The sequence below is a fragment of the Scyliorhinus canicula genome, chromosome 12 (genome assembly GCF_902713615.1).
Source record: "Scyliorhinus canicula chromosome 12, sScyCan1.1, whole genome shotgun sequence".
Taxonomy (NCBI): Eukaryota; Metazoa; Chordata; class Chondrichthyes; order Carcharhiniformes; family Scyliorhinidae; genus Scyliorhinus; species Scyliorhinus canicula.
The window spans coordinates 53,741,029-53,761,506 of record NC_052157.1 but is presented as its reverse complement, the minus strand read 5'-3'; the positions used below and the strand labels follow the sequence as shown (position 1 = coordinate 53,761,506).

At 51.5% G+C, this 20,478-nt stretch overlaps 1 protein-coding gene across 6 annotated transcripts in view; it reads left to right on the top strand.

The window, feature by feature from the left end:
* The window catches only part of LOC119974221 (rho GTPase-activating protein 32-like), a 223,389-nt gene that overhangs the window by 143,911 nt on the left and 59,000 nt on the right, over window positions 1-20,478 (top strand). For all 6 annotated transcript variants that reach the window (XM_038812981.1, XM_038812977.1, XM_038812979.1 and 3 more), the window contains 4 exons: window positions 46-168; window positions 3,811-3,888; window positions 17,729-17,807; window positions 19,799-19,855. In XM_038812981.1, coding sequence (XP_038668909.1) covers window positions 46-168; window positions 3,811-3,888; window positions 17,729-17,807; window positions 19,799-19,855 — 337 coding nt within the window. The remainder of the gene's footprint in view (window positions 1-45; window positions 169-3,810; window positions 3,889-17,728; window positions 17,808-19,798; window positions 19,856-20,478) is intronic.

Below are 20,478 nucleotides of genomic sequence, written 5' to 3'. Positions count from 1 at the left end.
AACTGCCGGAGACCTATGCTGACTCTCTCCCCTCAATATGAACAGATTGATAACAAAGGGAATCGCCTGCTGGTGAATGATGAAGCTTTTATTAATGTTCCTGCTATCGCTGCTGCTCACGTGATCAAACGTTACACCGCTCAGGCCCGGGATGAACTGTCCTTCGAGGTAAACAACATCATTCACCCAGCAGGGATAGGACATGAGCATCACAGGAAGCGAGTGAGAGTGATAGGTGAAAGAGTGTGTGCCAGAGAGACAGAGAGAAGAGTGTGTGAGACAGAGTGTGGGCTTGATTCTCCGATTTTCAGGCTATGTCCGGAGCATGTCTTCTGTGCCGCCGGAATGGCATGTCGACCAAAAAGTCGGCGGCGCCCCCACACCGATGCTCCACCTGGTGGGGGGCTAGCAGCCCCGCCACGTAAAGCCCTCGGCTTTACCTGCAGATACGGATGGAGAATTGCCGGGTCCGTGGCTGTGCATTGTCACGGCGACGACCTGTGGCGGCCGCTCCGTACAACATGGCGAAGGTCGCCAGCGGACCCGGGCTTCCAAATAGTGCCCCCCCCCGTAACCTCCTACACACCCCCCCCCCCTCCCCCCCCCCCCCGGACCACCCCCCACTAAAACCCCCCGACCAGTGGAACGCGCCCCCCCCCCCACTCCCCACCAACCGTGGCGGCGCTGGACACAGTCCACAGCCACCACGTAAGGTCCCCAAAAACTGAGAGTACACGCGCCCCACGTTGTCAGGAAGTCAGCCCATTGGGGGAGGGGCTTCCGGTGGTGTACGGTATACTTACCGATAACACCATTTTTGAGGGGGAGGAATATCCGGAAAACAGTGGCGCCCCGATTTCGGCATCAAAACGGATTCTCCGGCCAGTCGCCGAATGCAATTTTGCCATCAGCAATTGGAGGATCCAGCCCAGTGTCTTTGAGAGAGTGTGTGTGAGAGAGAGTGTGAGAGAGAGTATGAGAGAGAGTGTGAGAGAGAGAGTGTGAGAGAGAGTGTGAGAGAGAGTGTGAGAGAGAGTGTGAGAGAGAGTGTGAGAGAGAGTGTGAGAGAGAGTGTGAGAGAGAGAGTGTGAGAGTGTGTGTGTGTGAGAGAGAGTGTGAGAGTGTGTGTGTGAGAGAGAGTGTGTGTGAGAGAGAGTGTGAGAGAGAGTGTGTGTGAGAGTGTGTGTGAGAGAGAGTGTGAGAGAGAGTGTGAGAGAGAGTGAGAGAGAGTGTGAGAGAGAGTGTGTGTGAGAGTGTGTGAGAGACAGTGAGAGACAGTGTGAGAGAGAGTGTGAGAGAGAGTGTGAGAGAGAGTGTGTGAGAGTGTGTGTGAGAGTGTGTGTGTGAGAGAGAGCATGAGAGAGAATGTGAGAGAGAGTGTGTGAGAGTGTGTGTGAGAGTGTGTGAGAGAGAATGTGAGAGAGAGTGTGTGTGAGAGTGTGTGTGAGAGAGAGTGTGAGAGAGTGTGTGAGAGAGAGTGTGTGTGTGTGAGAGAGAGTGTGAGATAGAATGTGAGAGAGAGTGTGAGAGAGTGTGTGTGTGAGAGAGTGTGTAAGAAAGTGTGTGTGAGAGAGTGTGTGTGAGAAAGTGTGTGTGAGAGAGAGTGTGTGTGTGAGAAAAAGTATGGGCGCGATTCTCCCATGCCGCGCCGTTGTGAACTCGGCCGAGTTTCACGACAGCGTCGGGGGCCGCTCCTCGCACCCTATTCACACCCCCCCCCCCCCCCCCCCCCCCCCCCCCCCCCGGGAGCTAGGAGCGGCGTTGCGAGAAATTCGGCCGCCGGGCCTTGACGCCTGCGTCAAAGCGGGGCGCCGAGAATGACGCGACGACGGAGCCTACGTGACGTCAGTCACGCAAGCGCAGGTTGGCCAGCTCCAACCCGCGCATGCACGGTTGCCGTCTTCCCTTCCGCTGCCCTGCAAGACATGGCGGCTTGAAAAACAGTTAGCGGCGATTCCGCGACACGCCACTTTGGGGGGGGTGGGAGAATCGCGGGGGGGTGCCAGAGCAGCCCTCCCGCGATTCTTCCACCCGGCGTGGGGAGCAGAGAATCGCGCCCCCGTGTGAGAGTGTGTGTGAGAAAGAGTGTGAGAGAGTGGGAGAGTGTTTGAGAGAGTGTGAGAAGCAGAGTGTGAGAGAGAGCGTGAGAAACAGAGTGTGAGAGAGAGTGGGAGAGTTTTGAGAGAGAGTGTGAGAAGCAGAGTGTGAGAGAGAGTGGGAGAGTGTTTGAGAGCGCGTGTGAGAGTGTGTGTGAGAGAGAGTGTGAGAGAGAGTGTGAGAAAGAGTGTGAGAGAGTGGGAGAGTGTTTGAGAGAGAGTGTGAGAAGCAGAGTGTGAGAGAGAGTGGGAGAGTGTTTGAGAGCGCGTGTGAGAGTGTGTGTGAGAGAGAGTGTGAGAGAGAGTGTGAGAGAGTGGGAGAGTGTTTGTGAGAGAGTGTGAGAAGCAGAGTGTGAGAGAGCGTTAGAAACAGAGTGTGAGAGAGTGGGAGAGTTTTGAGAGAGAGTGTGAGAGAGAGTGGGAGAGTTTTTGAGAGCGCGTGTGAGAGTGAGTGTGAGAGAGAGTGTGAGAAAGAGTGTGAGAGAGTGGGAGTGTTTGAGAGAGAGCGTGAGAAACAGAGGGCGAGATTCTCCGCAAATGCGGAGAATCGTAAAGGCTGCCGTGGGACAGGCCGTGACCCACGGCAGCCATCACGCCCACTTCCGGGGCCGATTCTCCCCCCCGGGCGGGGTTAGGAGCGCGGCCCCTTGCGTCACGGCCGCACGCCAAGCGTCAGACCGGCTGCCGCGGCCGATGACGTCAGCCGCGTATGCGCAGTTGCCGGCTTTTCCCTCAGCCGCCTCGCAAGACGTGGCTGCTTGATCTTGCGGGGCGGTGGAGGGAAAAGAGTGCGTCCGTTACGGACGCACGGCCCACGATCAGTGGGCACCGATCGCTGGCCTATGCCCCCCTTGGCACGGCCGTGGTACTGCCGTGCCAATCGGGCCCCCAGATTCCCCAAACGGGCATCTGGCGCCCCTTTAACGACGGCAGCGAGCAGGTGTGTTTGCTGCCTTGTTGAAACGGGCGTGAAGGCCCGGCCGCTCGGCCCATCGGCCTCGGAGAATCGGCGCTCGCCGTAAAAAACGGCGAGCGGCGATTCGTGGCGTGGGTCGGGCGTGGGGGGGGGAGGGCGGAGAATAGCGGGAGGGCGTGAAAAATGTCGGGAGGCCCTCCCACTATTCTCCCACCTGGCGTGGGGGGGCGGAGAATCGCGGCCAGAGTGTGAGAGAGAGTGGGAGAGTGTTTGAGAGAGAGTGTGAGAAGCAGAGTGTGAGAGCTTGAAAAACAGAGTGTGAGAGAGAGTGGCAGAGTGTTTGAGAGATAGTGCGTGTAAGAGTGTGTGTGAGAGTGTGTGTGAGAGAGAGTGTGAGAAAGAGTGGGAGAGTGTTTGAGAGTGTGAGAAGCAAAGTGTGAGAGAGTGGGAGTGTGTGGGAGAGTGTTTGAGAGAGAGCGTGTGTGAGAGTGTGTGTGTGAGAGAGTATGTGAGAGTGAGTATCAGAGTGTGTGAGAACGTGAGAGTGTGTCAGAGTGTGAGAGTTTGAGAAAGTGTGAGAGAGAATTTGTGTGTGTGTGAGTGAGTGTGTGGGTGTGTCAGAGTGAGTGTGTGTGTAAGAGTGTGTGTGTGAGAGAGAGCATATGGGATGGTTGTGTGTGCATTGCCCCTTCACAATCAATCATTTCTGACACCATCTCTGTCTCAAGCCTGTACAACCCCCACCTCCCGCTGCCCTCCACGTGATCAATATCATCTCACCATGTCTTATCATTACAGGTGGGAGATATTGTCTCTGTCATTGACATGCCACCGAAAGACGATACCACATGGTGGAGAGGGAAACATGGATTCCAGGTAGGAATACTGCTCATTGGTGACTAACTCCGTGTTGTACCTGTCCTGGGAGTGCTTTGTTTACTCATTTACGAGATGTGGGCATCGCTGGTTAGGCCAGCATTTATTGTCCAACCCTAGTTGTCCCTTGAGGAGGAGTTGATGAGTTGCCTTCTTGCACCGCTGCAGTCCTTAAGGTGTAGGTACACCCGCCGTGCTGTTAGGGAGGGAGTTCAGGATCCTGACCCAGCCACAGGAAGGAATGGCTGATATATTTCCAAGTCGGTGTGGTGAGTGAATAGGAGGGGAACCTCCAGGTGGTGGGTTCCCAGTATCTGCTGCTCTTGTCCTTCTAGATGGCAGAGGTCATGGGTTTGGAAGGTGCTGTCTAAGGAGCCTTGGTGAGTTACTGCAGTGCATCTTGCAGATGACACACACGGCTGCTACTGTTCGTTGGTTGTGGAGGGATTGAATATTTGTGGAAGGAGAAGCAATTTAAGTGGGCTTCTTTGTCCTGGATGGTGTCGAGCTTCTTGAGTATTGTTGGACCTGTACTCATCCAGGCAAGTGGAGAGTATTCCATTATACTCCTGACTTGTGCCTTTTAGATGGTGGACAGGCTTTGGGCGTTCAAGAGGTGAGTTAATCACCACAGGATTCCAAGCCATTGACCTGCTCTTGTAACCACAGTATTAATGTGGCTATTCCAGTTCAGTTTCTGATCAATGGTAACCCCCATGTTCCCCTGTTGATTGTGGCAGACTCAGCAATGGTAATGTCATTGAATGTCAAGGGACTGTGGTTAGATCCTCTCCTGTAGGAGATGGTTATTGCCTGGCATTTGTGTGACACAAATGTAACTTGCCACTTGTCACCTGAAGCCTGGATATTGTCCAGGTCTTACTGCATTTTGGAGGCTTCAGTGTCTGAGGAGTCGCGAATGGTGCTGAACATTGTGCAGTCATCTGTGAACATCACCACTTCTGCCCTTATGATGGAACCAAAGATCATTGATGAAGCAGCTGAAGATGGTTGGGCCTAGGACACTACCCTGAGGAACTCCTGCAGTGATGTTCCAAGACTGAGATGATTGACCTCCAACCACCACAACCATCTTCCTTTGTGCCAGGTATGACTCCAACCAGTGGAGAGCTTTCTCCCTGATTCCCATTGACTCCAGTTTAGCTAGGGCTCCTTGATGCCATACTTGGTCAAATGCTGCCTTGCTGTCAAGGGCAGTCACTCTCACCTCACCTCTGGCATTCAGCTCTTTTGTCGATGTTTGAACCTAGGCTGTAATGAGGTCAGGAGCTGAGTGACCCTGGCGGAATCCAAACTGAATGTCCGTGAGCAGGTTATTGCTGAGTAAGTGCCACTTGATACCACTGCTGATGACTCCTTCCAACACTTTGCTCATGATGGAGAGCAGACTAATGTGGGCAGCATGGTAGCACAGTAGTTAGCACAGTTGCTTCACAGCTCCAAGGTCCCAGGTTCGATTCCAGGCTGGGTCACTGTCTGTGTGGAGTCTGCACGTCCTCCCCCTGTGTGCGTGGGTTTACTCCGGGTGCTCCAGTTTCCTCCCACAGTCCAAAGATGTGCGGGTTAGGTGGATTGGCCATGATAAACTGCCCTTAGTGTCCAAAAAATGTTAAGTGGGTGTTAATGGGTTCCAGGGATATGGTAGATACATGGGCTTCAGTAGGGTGCTCTTTGTAAGGGCCGGTGCAGACTCGATGGGCCGGGTGGCCTCCTTCTGCACTGTAAATTCTATGATTCTATGATAATAGGGCAGTAATTGGCTGGGTTGGATTTGTCCTGTTTCTTGTGTACAGGACTATCACAACCCCCTGGGCAAGCACACGGTCAGTTCCAGCCCCCCTCGATACGGGCTACAACTTAAGTTAATTAACAAATAATTATTTTTTTTTAGAAAATATTTTATTGAGGCATTTATCATTTAAATAATTTTTAACATCATATTTCAACAAAAACACAACAATATAACCAACAAACCCCCCCGAGCACAGACCCCAGCCAACATGTCTGATACAAACAATGCCAACTTCCCCAACCATCCCTCCATTGGCTCTCCTATCCTAACTCATCTCTCCCATGCCTCCCCTTCCCCCCTGCTGACAGCTTAATTTTTCTCGAAGAAGTCGATGAATGGTTGCCACCTCTGAGCAAACCCCTGCAACGAACCCCTCAAGCTGAATTAAATTTTTTCGAGTCTGAGAAACCCCGCAATGTCGCTAACCCACACCCCCGACTTCGAGGGCTCCGAGTCCCTCCACCCTAGTAAGATCCATCTCTGGGCCACCAGGGAGGCAAAGGCCAAGACGTCGGCCCCTCTCGCCCCCGGGGCTCCCAGGTCTTCCGAGACACCGAAGATCGTTACCTCTGGACTCGGAACACCCCCACTTTTAAGACCTCTGACGTAGAACATAGAATTTACAGTGCAGAAGGAGGCCATTTGGCCCATCGAGTCTGCACCGACCCATGGAAAGATCAGCCCACTTAAGTCCACACATCCAACCTATCCCCGTAACCCGGTAACACCTCCAAACCTGTTGGAAACTAAGGGCAATTTATCATGGCCAATCCACCTAACCTGCACATCTTTGGACTGTGGGAGGAAACCGGAACACCCGGAGGAAACCCACGCAGACACGGGAAAACGTGCAGACGCCGCACAGTGACCTAGCCGGGCATCGAACCTGGGACCCTGGAGCTATGAAGCCACAGTGCTAACCACTGTGCTACCGTGCCACCCACATAACGTCAGAAAACCCCTGCCAGGAACCCCTTAGCCTCGGACACACCTAAAACATACGGACATGATTAGCAGGGTCCCCTGCACAGCGCCCACACCTATCCTCCACCCCCTCAAAGAACCTGCTCATCTGGACAACAGTCATGTGTGCCCTATGGATGGGGCGGCATGTGGTGCAGTGGTTAGCACTGGGACTGCGGCGCTGAGGAGCCAGGTTGGAATCCCGGCCCTGGGTCACTGTCTGTGTGGAGTTTGCACATTCTCCCCATGTCTGCGTGGGTTTCACCCCCACAACCCAAAGATGCGCAGGCTAGGTGGATTGGCTACGTTAAATTGCTCCTTAATTGGAAAAAATGAATTGGGTATTCTAAATTTATAAAAAAAAAACTTAATTGCAGTATTAATATAAACCTACTTGTGACAATAATAAAGATTATTATTATTATATACATAACATTATCAGAAAACACAGATACAAATCACAAGCCAACCATGGCCACTGATATCAAGCCCACAACTCGCCCCGCACAATTAGTTTGTCCCCTCATCTCCACTCACCGAAGCAAAGAATAAACAGAAAACCCCCTGACTCCCCTCCCCATCCCCATTGCTGCCTGAATTCACTTTAAAGAAGTTGATAAACTGCTTCCACCTTCGGGTGAACTCCTCCTCCGCTCACCGTTAGGGGAACCTAACCTTTTCCAACAGCTAGCATTCTGCCAGGTCCCTCACCCACACCCCTGCCTTTGGTGGCTCCGAGTACCGCCAGCTCAACAAAATCCAGCTCCGGGCTATCAGGGAGGCAAAGGCCAAACCATCGGCCTCTCTCCCCACTATTATGGGCCAGGGATTAGAGAATACCAAAGTATATCATGGAGTTCACCTGACCCATAACTTTTAATAGATTTTGGTTATGGGGAGCACAAGGGCCCACTTTACAGGTGTGATTCACCAGAGATCTAAAGTATTTTAAAAACAAAACAATCTTTATTCTATGAATCCAGTTAACATTTTATAAACACACAGTAAACATCTTATCAATTACCAACACTGATACCCACCAAAAGAAAGATACAGTACTCTATAAGTAACCCTTAGTAACTTTCCCAACAACATCCATAAGTCAAAAAACACTTTTTAACAAAGGCAGCAGGTTTGAATTCTCTACAGAAACAGGTATTACTTTGAAATCATCAAATGGTCTGGTGACATTCTTTAGAGAGAGAGAGAGATACACCTTCTTGTTTGAATGCAGCTCTCCAACTGAAAGCAAAACTAAAACACAGAGCCAAAGAGAGCTTCCAGCTGCAAACGAAAGTAAAAAGTAGAATCACATTCCAGCTCCACCCACACAATGACATCATAAAACACACTTTCCTTAAAGAGACTCTCACATGACACCACCTGGACTCCCAGCTCTTCCAACACTCCAAATATCGTCACGTCTGGACTCAGGACACCCCTACCCCCAAAATCTTGGACATGACATCCGAGAACCACTGCCAGAACTCCCTCAGCTTTGGACACGCCCAGAACATGTGGACGTGATTCGCAGGCTCCCTGCACATTGTCCACACCTATCCTCTACCCTTGCAAAGAACTGACTCACCTTCGCAACCGTCATGTGGGCCCTGTACACCACCTTAAATTGGATGAGGCTTAACCTCGCAAATGATGAGGGCGTGTTCACCCTCCAAATGGCATCCTTCCACAGCCCGGCCCTCAGCTCCCCACCCAACTCCTCCTCCCATTTACACCTGATCTCCTTCACCGAAGCCACCTCCCTCTCCATCAGCTCTCCATAAATGTCAGGCACTCTCCCCTTCCCAATGTCATCTTTGGACAACAACCTATCTTGGAACACGGGAGGTGGCAGCCCCGGGAATGGCAGCACCTCTTTCCTCGCAAAGTTCCTCATCTGCAGGTGCCTGAACTTATTCTCCTTCGGCAACTGATACGTTTCCTCAAGTTCTTCCAGGCCCACAATCCTATCCCCAGCAAAGAAGTCCCTGAAGTACTCTATCCCCACCTGCCGCCACCCCCAGAACCCCACATCCAGATCCGCCAAAACGAAGGTATAATTATCGCATATCGGCGCCCACAGAAACTTGACTTCCAACCCGAAATGTTGCCTGTACGGGTTCCAGACCCGCAGCTCCGAGACCACCACCGGGCTCATTGAATACCGGGCCGTCGAGAATGAGAGAGGTGCCAACAACCATACCCTCAAACTAGACCCCTACACGACGCTACTTCCATCCCGCCCCCAAACCGACCCCTCCAACACTGCCCATTTCATGACCATTGTGATGTTCGCAGCCCAGTAGGAATAAATTCAGCAATGCCCACCCCCGCCCCTCCCCCCTTCCAAAAAAACCTACCTCATCCGCAGGGGTTTTCCTTGCCCACACGAACCCTGCAATTATCCCATTTACCTTCCTAAAAAAGGACTTGGGAACAGAGATGAGGCGGCTCCGGAAGGCGAGCAGGAACTTGGGCAGCATCATCATTTTAACCATCCACACGCGCCCAGTCAGTGACTGTGTCAGCACATCCCAAACTTAAAGTCTAACTTCAAGCCCAGCTCCGTGCCTCCTGTATCTTGAGATAACCAAAAACTCACCCTCACCACCTGTAAGGGCAGCTCCCCCGAAACTCCTCTCCTGCCCTCTGGCTTTAATCGGGGTCACCTCACTTTTCCCCATGTTCAATCTAGAACCTGAAGAACAGCCAAATTCCCTCAACATCCTGTCAAAACTCCCCACCGGATCCAAGGTATATAATGTTATGTGAGAGTACCTTTAAGAAATGGGTGTTTATAAATGGGTGTGTATATAAATATCTGTAGTGAGAGTCCCTTTAAGAAATGGGTGTTTACTACTGCAGTGATGTCAGAGAGTGGGTGGAGCTGGGCTGTCTGTCAGCTTTTTACTTTCATTTTAGGCTGGTTGCTGCAGGGTGTGTTTTAGTTTCATTTTCAGTGTTGGAGCTGAAGCCAGACCAAGCAGATGTACTGCTGTTCTCTCTGCCATCAAAAGACTATCTCTTGATCATTTGGTGAATTCAGAATTATAGATGTTTTCAGTAGTGACTTTAACCTGATGTGCATCTGATAAAGGTTTTGTTTGCAAGTCGTATCGATGTTAAAAAGGAAAGCTTAAATGTTTACTTAGTGTTGTAGCTTTTGGGAGTTGTATTTGAATTAATGGTTGCTTTTTAAAAATTAATAAAATTTCCATTTCTGCTGTACCACACCTGTAGAGTGGGCCGTGTGCTCCCCATACCACAATCTATTAAAAGTTGTGGGTCAGGTGAACTCCATGATACACTTTGGGGTTCTCTAAACCCTGGCCCATAATAATAGCAGTAGATCATCTGCACACAACAAGACTGTGTGCTCAACCCCTTCCCGCTCAATCCCTCTCTAACCCCGCGATGCCCTAAGCGCCGCAACGGCTCTATCGCCAGAGCAAAAAGTAACAGTGAGAGCGGGCCCCCCTGCCTCATCCCCCGATTCTGCCGGAATGTACCCCGAGCTCGTCCTATTTGTCTGGACAATAACCATCAGCGCCCTGTACACCATCCAAACACAATCGACGAAACCCTGGCCAAGTGACAGGTGTCATACCCATGAGTAGTATTTTACAAAAAGTAATCGGGGCGCTGTTGTAGTTTGAACAAAAAAAAAGAGAGCTACATGTTACAAGAAAAAAAATATTCAACAATAATAACAGAGAAAAACAAAAGAGAATGAAGCAAGTTCACCCGAGTGTAAACAGACCCAGGCCTGCTGTATATATTTACAGTTGCCTGCTCCGTCTCTCTGGTGGCTGTGGGTGTTGTTTGGTCGGTCAGCCTTTGCTGCATTGCTTGTTGTTGGCCCTGGCTTGCGCTTCACTGTTTGTTATTATGTCCTCTAATCTTCTTTTTGCCCTTGGTTTTATCCCCTTGTCTCTGTGCCCCTTGCATCTCACAGTCTTCTTGTGGGTTTTTATCCCCCCAACCTTGGACATTGCCTCAAAGAAGGCTGTCTAGAATCCGGGAAGTCTGGTGCGTGCCCAAAACATGTGGGTGTGGTTGGCCGGGCCTCCCTGACACCGTTCACGTTTGTCCTCCACCTCCGAGAAGAACCTGCTCTTTCGGGTTCTGGTTAGGTGTGGCTCTGCACCACTTTCAGCTGCATTAGGTTTAGCCTTGCACAAGTGGAGATGGAGTTTGTCGTTCCAGAGTCGCTAGACTGTCGTCACTCCCGTCCTGTCTCCACCTCTTAAAGGTGGAGTCCATTGTGGCTGGCGTGAACCTGCGATTTCTGCAGATGGGGGTCGCGGTGGACATTTCTGTCAGGCCGAAGTGCTGCCTTAGCTGGTTCCATGACCGGAACCTGGCTATTACCATTGGACTTGTAGAGTGCGTGGCTGTCGGCAATGGGAGTGTTGCTATGGCAAGGACCTGGAACGACGTTCCTATGCAGGAACTCTCCTCCATCCTTACCCATTCTGTTTCCTGCTTCCGTACTCATGCTCTCACTATTTCCGCTGTGGCCGCACAGTGGAAGTGGTAGTGTTGCAGGTTTGGGAGGGCCAGGCCTCCATTGCTTCTCTTTTTCTGTAGAACATTTTTAGTGATCCTTGGATTCTTCCCCCACACACAAACACCATGATCATGTTACTATCATGTTAAAAAGGCTTTGGGAATGTAGATTGGGAGGGATCTGAACAGGAAGAGGAACCTGGGCAGTACGCTCACCTTGATCGTCTGCACCCTCCCCGTCAGGGAGAGTTGGAGTGTGTCCACCTCTGCAGATCCATCTTTACCTCCTCCATCAGACTAGACAGATTCCATTTCTGGGTCCATATCCAGTCGTGGGCAATTTGGATCCCCAGGTAGCAGAATTTGTTTCAGGAGCATCATGATCCCCTCCATGCTGCTTTGGGGGTCCGAGATGTAGATAAGCAGGTCATCCACATAAAGTGACACTCTGTGCTCTCTGCCCACATCTCTGGAGCCCCTTCCAATTTTTGGCCGCTCTGAGAGCGATCGCCAGTGGTTTGATCGCCAGGGCGAATAGGTGTGGGGACAGCGGGCATCCCTGCCTTGTGCCTCTGTGCAGTTTGGAGTACTTAGAGCTGGTGGCGTTTGTCCGCATGGTCGCTGTGGGAGCGCTGTACAGGAATTTCATCCAAGCGGTGAACCCTGCTCCGCTCCCAAACCGCTCCAGTACCTCTAAGAGGTACTTCCAAGGCCTATCCTGCGTCCAGGGAGATGATCACCCCCCAGGTAGGAGATTAATAATAATAATAATAATAATAATCGCTTATTGTCACAAGTAGGCTTCAATGAAGTTACTGTGAAAAGCCCCTAGTCACCACATTCCGGCGCCTGTTCGGGGAGGCCGGTACTGGAATTGAACCCGCGCTGCTGGCATTGTTCTGCACTACAAGCCAGCTGTTTAGCCCACTGTGCTCTTGGCCAATATTTTTGGATCTACATTGAGGAGAGAAATGGGCCTGTAGGACCCGCATTCAGTCGGATCTCTCTCTTTCTTTGATATCAGTGAGATTGAGGTTTGTGGTAGCGTTGGTGGAGTATGCCCCTTGTTAGCAAGTGCGGGGTCAGTCATGGTGCAAATTCTTTGTAGAGGTCTGCCAGGTAGTACAACACGGTGGTGCAGTGGTCACTGCAGCCTCACGGCGCCGAGGTCCCAGGTTCGATCCCAGCTCTGGGTCACTGTCCATGTGGAGTTCGCACATTCTCCCCGTGTCTGCGTGGGTTTCACCCCCACAACCCAAAGATGTGCAGGGTAGGTGAATTGGCCACGTTAAATTGTCCTTAATTGGAAAAAAGAATTGGGTAATTTTAATTTATTTTTAAAAAGGAAGTCCGCTGGTAATCTGTCAGGACCTGGGGCCCTCCTCGCCTGGCTGGGGTTGATGCTCTCAATGACTTCTCCCAGTTCTAGTCATGCTTCCAGCCCCCTCCTCCTCCTCCACGACTGGCAAGTCCAGTCCATCGAGGAACTGCTTAATCCTCGGGTCCACGTCTAAGTCCCTGGAAGAAGGCATCGAATGCTTTGTTGACCTTTTTAGGCTCAGTTACCAGACTGCAACTATTGTTCCTGATCTGAGGTATTTCCCTTGTGGCCCCCTGCTTTCTCAGCTGGTGAGCCAGCAGACACCTGGCTTTGTCTCTGTGTTCGTAAAAGGTCTCTCTTGTCTGGCGGAGCTGGTGTATTGTCTTCCTTGTGGAGAGCAGGTCAAAGTCCATTTGTAGCTTTTTCCTCACCTCCAGAAGCTCTATGGTCGGGCTTTGGAGTATAACCGGTACACCTTCAGTATGGAGCTGACCAGTTGTTGCCCAGCTGCCCTCTGCTGCCTGTCTATGCGTGCTTTACAACCCCTGATCACAGCCTTCAGCGCCTCCCACAACATGGAAGATGAGACCACCCCATTCTGGTAATGGTTAGGATTAAGGTTGATGTATCCATTTTTGGCCTGTGATATTTTCTTGCAAAAAGCCTTAGGGCGGCAAGTGACACAGTGGTTAGCACTGGGTCTGCAGCGCTGAAGACCCCGGGTTTGAATCCCGGTCCTGGGTGACTGTTCGTGTGGAGTTTGCACATTCTCCCCGTGTTTGTGTGGGTTTCACCCCCACAACCCAAAGATGTGCAGGTTAGGGGGATTAGCCATGCTAAATTGCCCCTTAATTGGAGAAAAAAAAAAAATTGGGTACTCGAAATTTTTTTAATAAGCCTAATCGGCCAGGAGGGTCGTGTCCAATCTCCATGGGGATCGTTGGGCATGGTCTGTCTCCAATCTCACATCTACGTAATGTGGAGCATGGTTGGAGATTACAATCGCTGAGTATTCTGTTCTTATTATTCCTGAAGCACCGATTTCCCCACTACAAAGACGCCGATGCATGAGGCAGGGGCTGGTTTAGCATACTGGGCTAAATCGCTGGGTTTTAAAAAGCAGACCAAGGCAGGCCAGCAGCACGGTTCAATTCCCGTACCAGCCTCCCCAAACAGGCGCCGGAATGTGGCAACTAGGGGCTTGTCACAGTAACTTCATTGAAGCCTACCCGTGACAATAAGCAATTTTCATTTCATTTCATTTCATTCCCGGTGTACCTGGGCGAAGGAGAACTCCTTCTCCCCTGGGTGTAAGTACCTTCATGGGTCCACTGCCCCCATCTGCTCCATAAATGCGTTCAGTTCTTTCACCATACTTGAGGTTTTCCCCGATTTGGGGTTTGATCTGTCCGACCATGGGCCCTGTACACAGTTAAAGTCCTCCCCACCATGATTAGTCAGGGATTTTCGCCATGGTTTTCTTTATAAACTTCGTGTCATCCCAGTTGGGAGCGTACACATTGACCAGGACGACTGGTGGCCCGTCCAGGACACTGCTGACTATCCCTCTTGGTCCATAACCGGCTTTGTCCTCTTATTAAGTAGTATGGCTGGGGAAAAGTGAGATGTTCGCGATCCAGGCGAGGGGGCAGGAGAGGAGACTGGGAGAGCTGCCGTTTAGAATGGTAGGAAGGAGCTTTCGCTATCTGGGAATCCAGATGGCACGGGAATGGGAGACATTGCACAAGCTAAACTTGTCCCGGCTTGTAGAACAAATGAAGGAGGACTTTAGGAGATGGGACATGCTCCCGCTGTCACTGGTGGGGAGGGTACAGACTGCGAAAATGACGGTCCTCCCCAGATTTCTATTTGTCTTTCAGTGTCTCCCCATCTTTATCCCTTAGGCCTTTTTAAAACGGGTGAATAAGGTAATTTCGAGGGGGGTGCCGGGGGGGGGGGTTAGGCTATTGTTTCATTGATTTGGGGTGCGAAGAGCGTGATAGGATTGGAAATGTTTTATGTACCATGTTTATGTTGCTGTTATTGATCTTTTTATAAAAACTACAAATACCCTAATAAAATGTTTTTTATTACAAATGAAGTAGTATGGCTACCCCCCCCCCCCCCCCCCCCCAGCAAGAATGGTACATCTGTCCTACCCAGCCCTTTCTTACCCGCAGTCGGTCCTTCTCCCTCGGGTGGGCCTCTTTGGAGGAAGACTGTCGGCTTTCAAACTTTTCAGGTGGGCAAATACTCTGGTTCATTTCACTGGGCCGTGAAGTCCCCTGACATTCCAGGTGACTGTTCTGATGGAGGATTTTGTCGTCGTCCCCCCCCCGTCCAAAATGGCTACGGCCACCGTACTCACCATGAAGCCGGGCCCCTGAGCTCTGCGGTTGACCTTTGTTAGAAGGCCATCCAAGATGGCTGCAGTCACCGTACTCACCATGAGATCGAGCCCCTGCACTCCGGAGTTTACCTTTTTTTGGGGACCCTCCAAAATGGCTGTTTGCGGTGACATTTTGTTCCGTGTCGCCACGTGTGGCCTGTTGTAGCGAGCCTAGAGCCCTTCGCCTCCCGCCTTGTCCCTTTGTTTCCCTTATGATTCTGTTCCCCCTGTCTTCTCCCCCTTCCTATTATTATCCCCCTTCTCTACACCCCCCTCACTGTTTACCTCCTCAGCTAGCCCTCCACTGGTGGTGGGTACACCCTCCGTCGCCAGGCGCTCCCTCCCCTGTGGGAGATGTTCCACCGCCGCCCCCTCACTCGTACCTCCTGGCGCTAGCTTTCCCGCGAGTGTGGTGACCCACCTTCTGCGGTCAGTTATAGGTCAATCCTTTACCCGCAATATAGTTTCCCCTCTTTTTCTCCGACTTACCCTCTCCTGCGCTCTTCTGCCCTTGCCCCTTCCTTCCTACATTTTGGCTCCCAGATTCAGAGTGAGGTGGTACAAGAGATGACGCACAAAGTGTCTCTCAGATCATTTCAGTCCCTCTGGGTGACCTTTTCACCGCTGTCTTTGTTGCTGTTTCCCAGCCTGTTCTCCTGGACAAATTTGGCTGCAGGGGTTGTGCAATAATGCTCCCAACCCTGGAATGTGACCCAAAGTTTGGCCGGGTACAGCATCCCAAACTTCACTTTGCTCTTGTACAGAGTCGCCCCCACTCTGTTGAATTCCGTCCTGCATTTGGCCAGGTCCGTCCCGATGTCCCTGATCTGGTGATCTTCTCGGTTGCTGGTCTTTGTTTGCCTGACCCAGCGCAGGATTCTTTCCCGGTCCTGGGACTGGTGCATTTATGCGATTGCTGCGCTCAGCTGCTCTCCGGCCTGGCCTTGTGTTTTGGCCGGAGTGACCTTTAGCTGTGTCTATTTCTGGCGGGTTGGGGAAGCTGTCCCTTCCCATCAGGTTTCCCAACATCTGGGCCACATAGTCCATGGGGTCCCTACCTTTGGTTCCCTCCGGCAGGCCCACTATCCTTACGTTCCAGCACCGTGATCCGTTCTCCTGTTGCTCTATTTTCCCCTTTAGACTTCCCTGCATCGTCACCAACCTCGCTATCTCTGTCTCTAGGGTGCCGATCCAGTCGCTCTGATCCATTGAAGCTCTTTCCAATTCCTTGATGGCGTTCCCCTGGGCCTCCAGTTGTCTCTCTGCCTTGTCCAGGGCCACCTGCATGGTGGCCAGGGCCTCCGCGACCGATACCTTGATCGCCGCTTTAATGTCGGTCTTGATTTCCTCCTTGAGCTCCCTTCGCACCCTGGTGAGGAACTTCCTCCATCCACCCTCTCCTCTGGTGACGGGAAACCCGTGTGCAGATTACTGATCCCTCCCGTTCTGTTGTGGCCAGCGTTTCTTCACCTCGTGTATCTTGACCGCTCGTTGCTCCTCACTTCTGCCACTTTTTGTTTCTTTGTGGCCTCTTGAGCTCTTGTCTCTCAGCATCATCTCTTGTGCTGTCGTTAGGTCAGGTGAGGAGATACCTTTTCTCCTGTTCTAGCAGCTGTTTTGAGTAAAAGAGCCTAATTTCGGGTTCTCAGGAGGAGAGCCACCTTTCATGCACCCGCTCAGCACATCTCCGTCACCGGAGGTCTCCAATAGGCAAATATTTCTCAGCGGGAAATCTCCCTCATCACCCAAGGTAACTGTAAAATTTGATATCGGTCTTGCATCTGGAGAAAGTCAAGTAAACCATCAGAGGCTCGGTGGACAGGTTCGACCAGAGATGGTCCCATTCATTTCTTTCTTTAAGGATCTGGACACATTAGAGCAGGGGTGGGCAAACTTTTCCGTGCAAGGGCCACATTCAGAAATTCACAATTTTAAAGGGCCGCATAGTATCTTAATTAATAGTCCCGGTTGTAACCAATTAGCGTGCGGCATATACCTCAGCGCTTCCCCCGGCGGCATCCTGCCTTTAGCCCTCTTTTTCTCTACTTTTCAAAAATGGCGCTTCACCTGGTTATGATTCTGGGCGCCTCATACAGAACATAGAACAGTACAGCACAGAACAGGCCCTTCGGCCCTCGATGTTGTGCCGAGCAATGATCACCCTACTGAAGTCAACGTATCCACCCTGTACCAGTAACCCAACAGCCCCCCCCCCCCCCCATTAACCTTATAAAAAATATATAAAAAATAAAAAAAATGTTTTAAAAAAAAAAAAAATTTTTTTTTTTTAATGACTTGATCTTGGTGGGCCGCATAAAGACCTTTGGCGGGCCGCATGCGGCCCGCGGGCCGTAGTTTGCCCACCCCTGCATTAGAGAGTTAGCGGGGAATGAGATAGTGAGGGGTAGGTTTGAAATAGGGGTTCCTGGTTCCATTGCACTCATTAACTGCCTTCTTACTTTTGTTTTTTTATTTTATCTGCTTTTTTATGCACGTTATATCGTTTGTATATTTGGCTACATGTACATCGCTGTTTATATTTGATAATTCAATAAAATGTTTATGAAAAAAAAGATATTGCGGGGTGCGACGACCATGGGGAATTCCGGAGAGGACTCGCGCGGGATCTATCTTCCGTGTGCGGTCCCGATTCCGGCAGGATGCGGCGGGTAAATCTGAGCCTTCGTATTATCCTCACCAGTTGCCTGGTCCTGAGAAAAGACCACAAGACCACATAAGATGGGAACCGTGTGGAGGGAGGGTTCCTCGGTATGTGGGTGTCAGTTCTGGATTTTGAGTGACTGTCACAGACCCTACCTGACATTATCTCTGGCTCTGTTCCCAGGTTGGATTTTTCCCCAGTGAGTGTGTACAATTGATCAGTGAAAGACCCACTCCATCAAACATCACGACAACGAAAGCAGGTCAGAGCAAAACTCAACCAAACTCAGCCAATGTCCCTGCTCCTGCTCACTGTCCAGTGATCCCTGGGTTAGGGAGAGAGGGGGGAAATCAGCCAGAGTTCTTGCTCCTGGTCACTGTCCAGTGATCCCTGGGTTAGAGAGAGAGGGGGGGAAATCAGCCAGAGGTCCTGCTCCTGATCACTGTCCAGTGATCCCTGGGTTAGGGAGAGAGAGAGGGGAATTCAGCCAGAGTTCCTGCTCCTGATCACTGTCCAGTGATCCCTGGGTTAGAGAGAGAGAGAGGGGGGGGGGGGGGGAATCAGCCAGAGTCCCTGCTCCTGATCACTGTCCGGTGATCCCTGGGTTAGAGAGAGAGGAAATCAGCCAGGGTTCCTGCTAATCCTGCTCCTGATCACTGTCCAGAGATCCCTGGGTTAGGGCGAGAGAGAGGGGAAATCAGCCAGAGTTCCTGCTCCAGATCACTGTCCAGTAATCCCTGGGTTAGAGAGAGAGGGGAAATCAGCCAGAGTTCCTGCTCCTGATCACTGTCCAGTGATCCCTGGGTTAGAGAGAGAGAGAGGGGGGAAATCAGCCAGAGTTTCTGCTCCTGATCACTGTCCAGTGATCCCTGGGTTAGAGAGAGAGAGAGGGGAAATCAGCCAGAGTTTCTGCTCCTGATCACTGTCCAGTGATCCCTGGGTTAGAGAGAGAGAGAGAGGGGAAATCAGCCAGGGTTCCTGCTCCTGATCACTGTCCAGTGATCCCTGGGTTAGAGAGAGAGGAAATCAGCCAGGGTTCCTGCTAATCCTGCTCCTGATCACTGTCCAGTGATCCCTGGGTTAGAGAGAAAGGGAAAATCAGCCGTGACTCCTGCTCCTGATCACTGTCCAGTGATCCCTGGGTTAGGGAGAGAGAGAGGGGAAACAGCCAGAGTTCCTGCTCCTGATCACTGTGCAGTGATCCCTGGGTTAGGGAGAGAGAGAGGGGAAATCAGCCAGACTCCCTGCTCCTGATCACTTTCCAGTGATCCCTGGATTAGAGAGAGGGGAAATCAGACAGGGTTCCTGCTCCTGATCGTTGCCCAGTGATCCCTGGGTTAGAGAGAGAGGAAATCAGCCAGGGTTCCTGCTCCTGATCGTTGCCCAGTGATCCCTGGGTAAGAGAGAGAGAGGGCAAATCAGACCGGATTCCTGCTCCTGATCGTTGCCCAGTGATCCCTGGGTTAGAGAGAGAGGAAATCAATCAGGGTTCCTGTTCCCGGTCACTGTCCATTTATCTCTGGGTTAGCGAGAGAGGAAATTAACTAGGACACCTGCTCCTGATCACTGTCCAGTGATCTCTGGCTTAGAGAGGGAGAGAGAGAAAATCAGCCAGGGTTCCTGTTCCTGATCACTGTCCAGTGATCTCTGGGTAAGAGAGAGAGAGAGGGGAAATCAGCCAGGGTTCCTGCTCCTGATCACTGTCCAGTGATCCCTGGGTTAGCGAGAGCGGGGGGCAATCAGCCACGACTTCTACTGCTGCTCACTGTCCAGTGATCTATGGGTCAGAGAGAGAGAGAGGGGAAATCAGCCAGGGTTCCTGCTCCTGATCACTGTCCAGTGATCTCTGGGTTAGCGAGAGAGGGGGGAAAATCAGCCACGATTTCTGCTCCTGCTCACTGTCCAGTAATCTCTGGGTTAGAGAGAGAAAGAGAGAGGAAATCAGCCAGGGTTCCTGCTCTTGATCACTGTCCAGTGACCCCTGGTTTAGAGAGCGAGGGGGGAAATCAGCCAGTATTCCTGCTCCTGTTCACTTTCCAATAGCCATTATCTGTCTTTAACCATGACATTGCCAGTGTGGGCAGTTGCTGGAACATTGGCACTGGGCTCCCTGACTGGCCCTCTGACTCACAGAGGGTGCCGTACAGCCGGTGGTACTGTAGCAGTGTGGAAGCGGGGAGAGGAATTCTCAGGGGGAAGGGAGGCGGTGAGGCTGTTCAGTTGGAATTTGATTGTTCTATTTTCTTTTGTCAGATTGTGAGGTAACTGGCCAGAAGCCAGGACCGACAAATCCACCGTCTCCCACATCAGGTAAGGTTCAATTCGTAATACGAATGGGAGAATGGCAGGGTGTGGTGAATGTAATTCACACTATTGTATTGTATGGTAATGTGTCCTTGTGGGCTCTGTCTGTGAACCGTTGCGCGGCTCTGCCCATAGGGGGAGCTGAGGAGCATGTACAGGGCTCCGCCCATGGCCCCTCCCACTACCAGAGGTATAAAGTGCTGCAGCCATGTGAGCCTGCCCTCAGTTCTTCTGGTCACAGGCAGGCTCAGTTGTAAGACTATTAAAACCACAGGAATCGTGTTCCGAGCGAATTGATGGTCACATCACAGGGGAGTGAGGCTGGGGGTGCGGGGGAGGGGATCAGGAGTGGGGGGGGGGGGGTGATCCCTCCTGCTCCATATTCTTTAACTCACAAATATGATCCTCATGCCACCCAAACACTAACTATTTGCAAGAAGGAAAGTCATGCCAGGCCCACAGGCGCACCGACGCAATAATCAGGGAGTGCCTGACTATCTAAGGGTCATTACTGAGGGAGTGCTGCACTGTCAGAGGGTCAGTACTGAGGGAGTGCTGCACTGTCAGAGGGACAGCACTCAGAAAGTGCTGCACTGTCAGAGGGTCGGTACTGAGGGAGTGCTGCACTG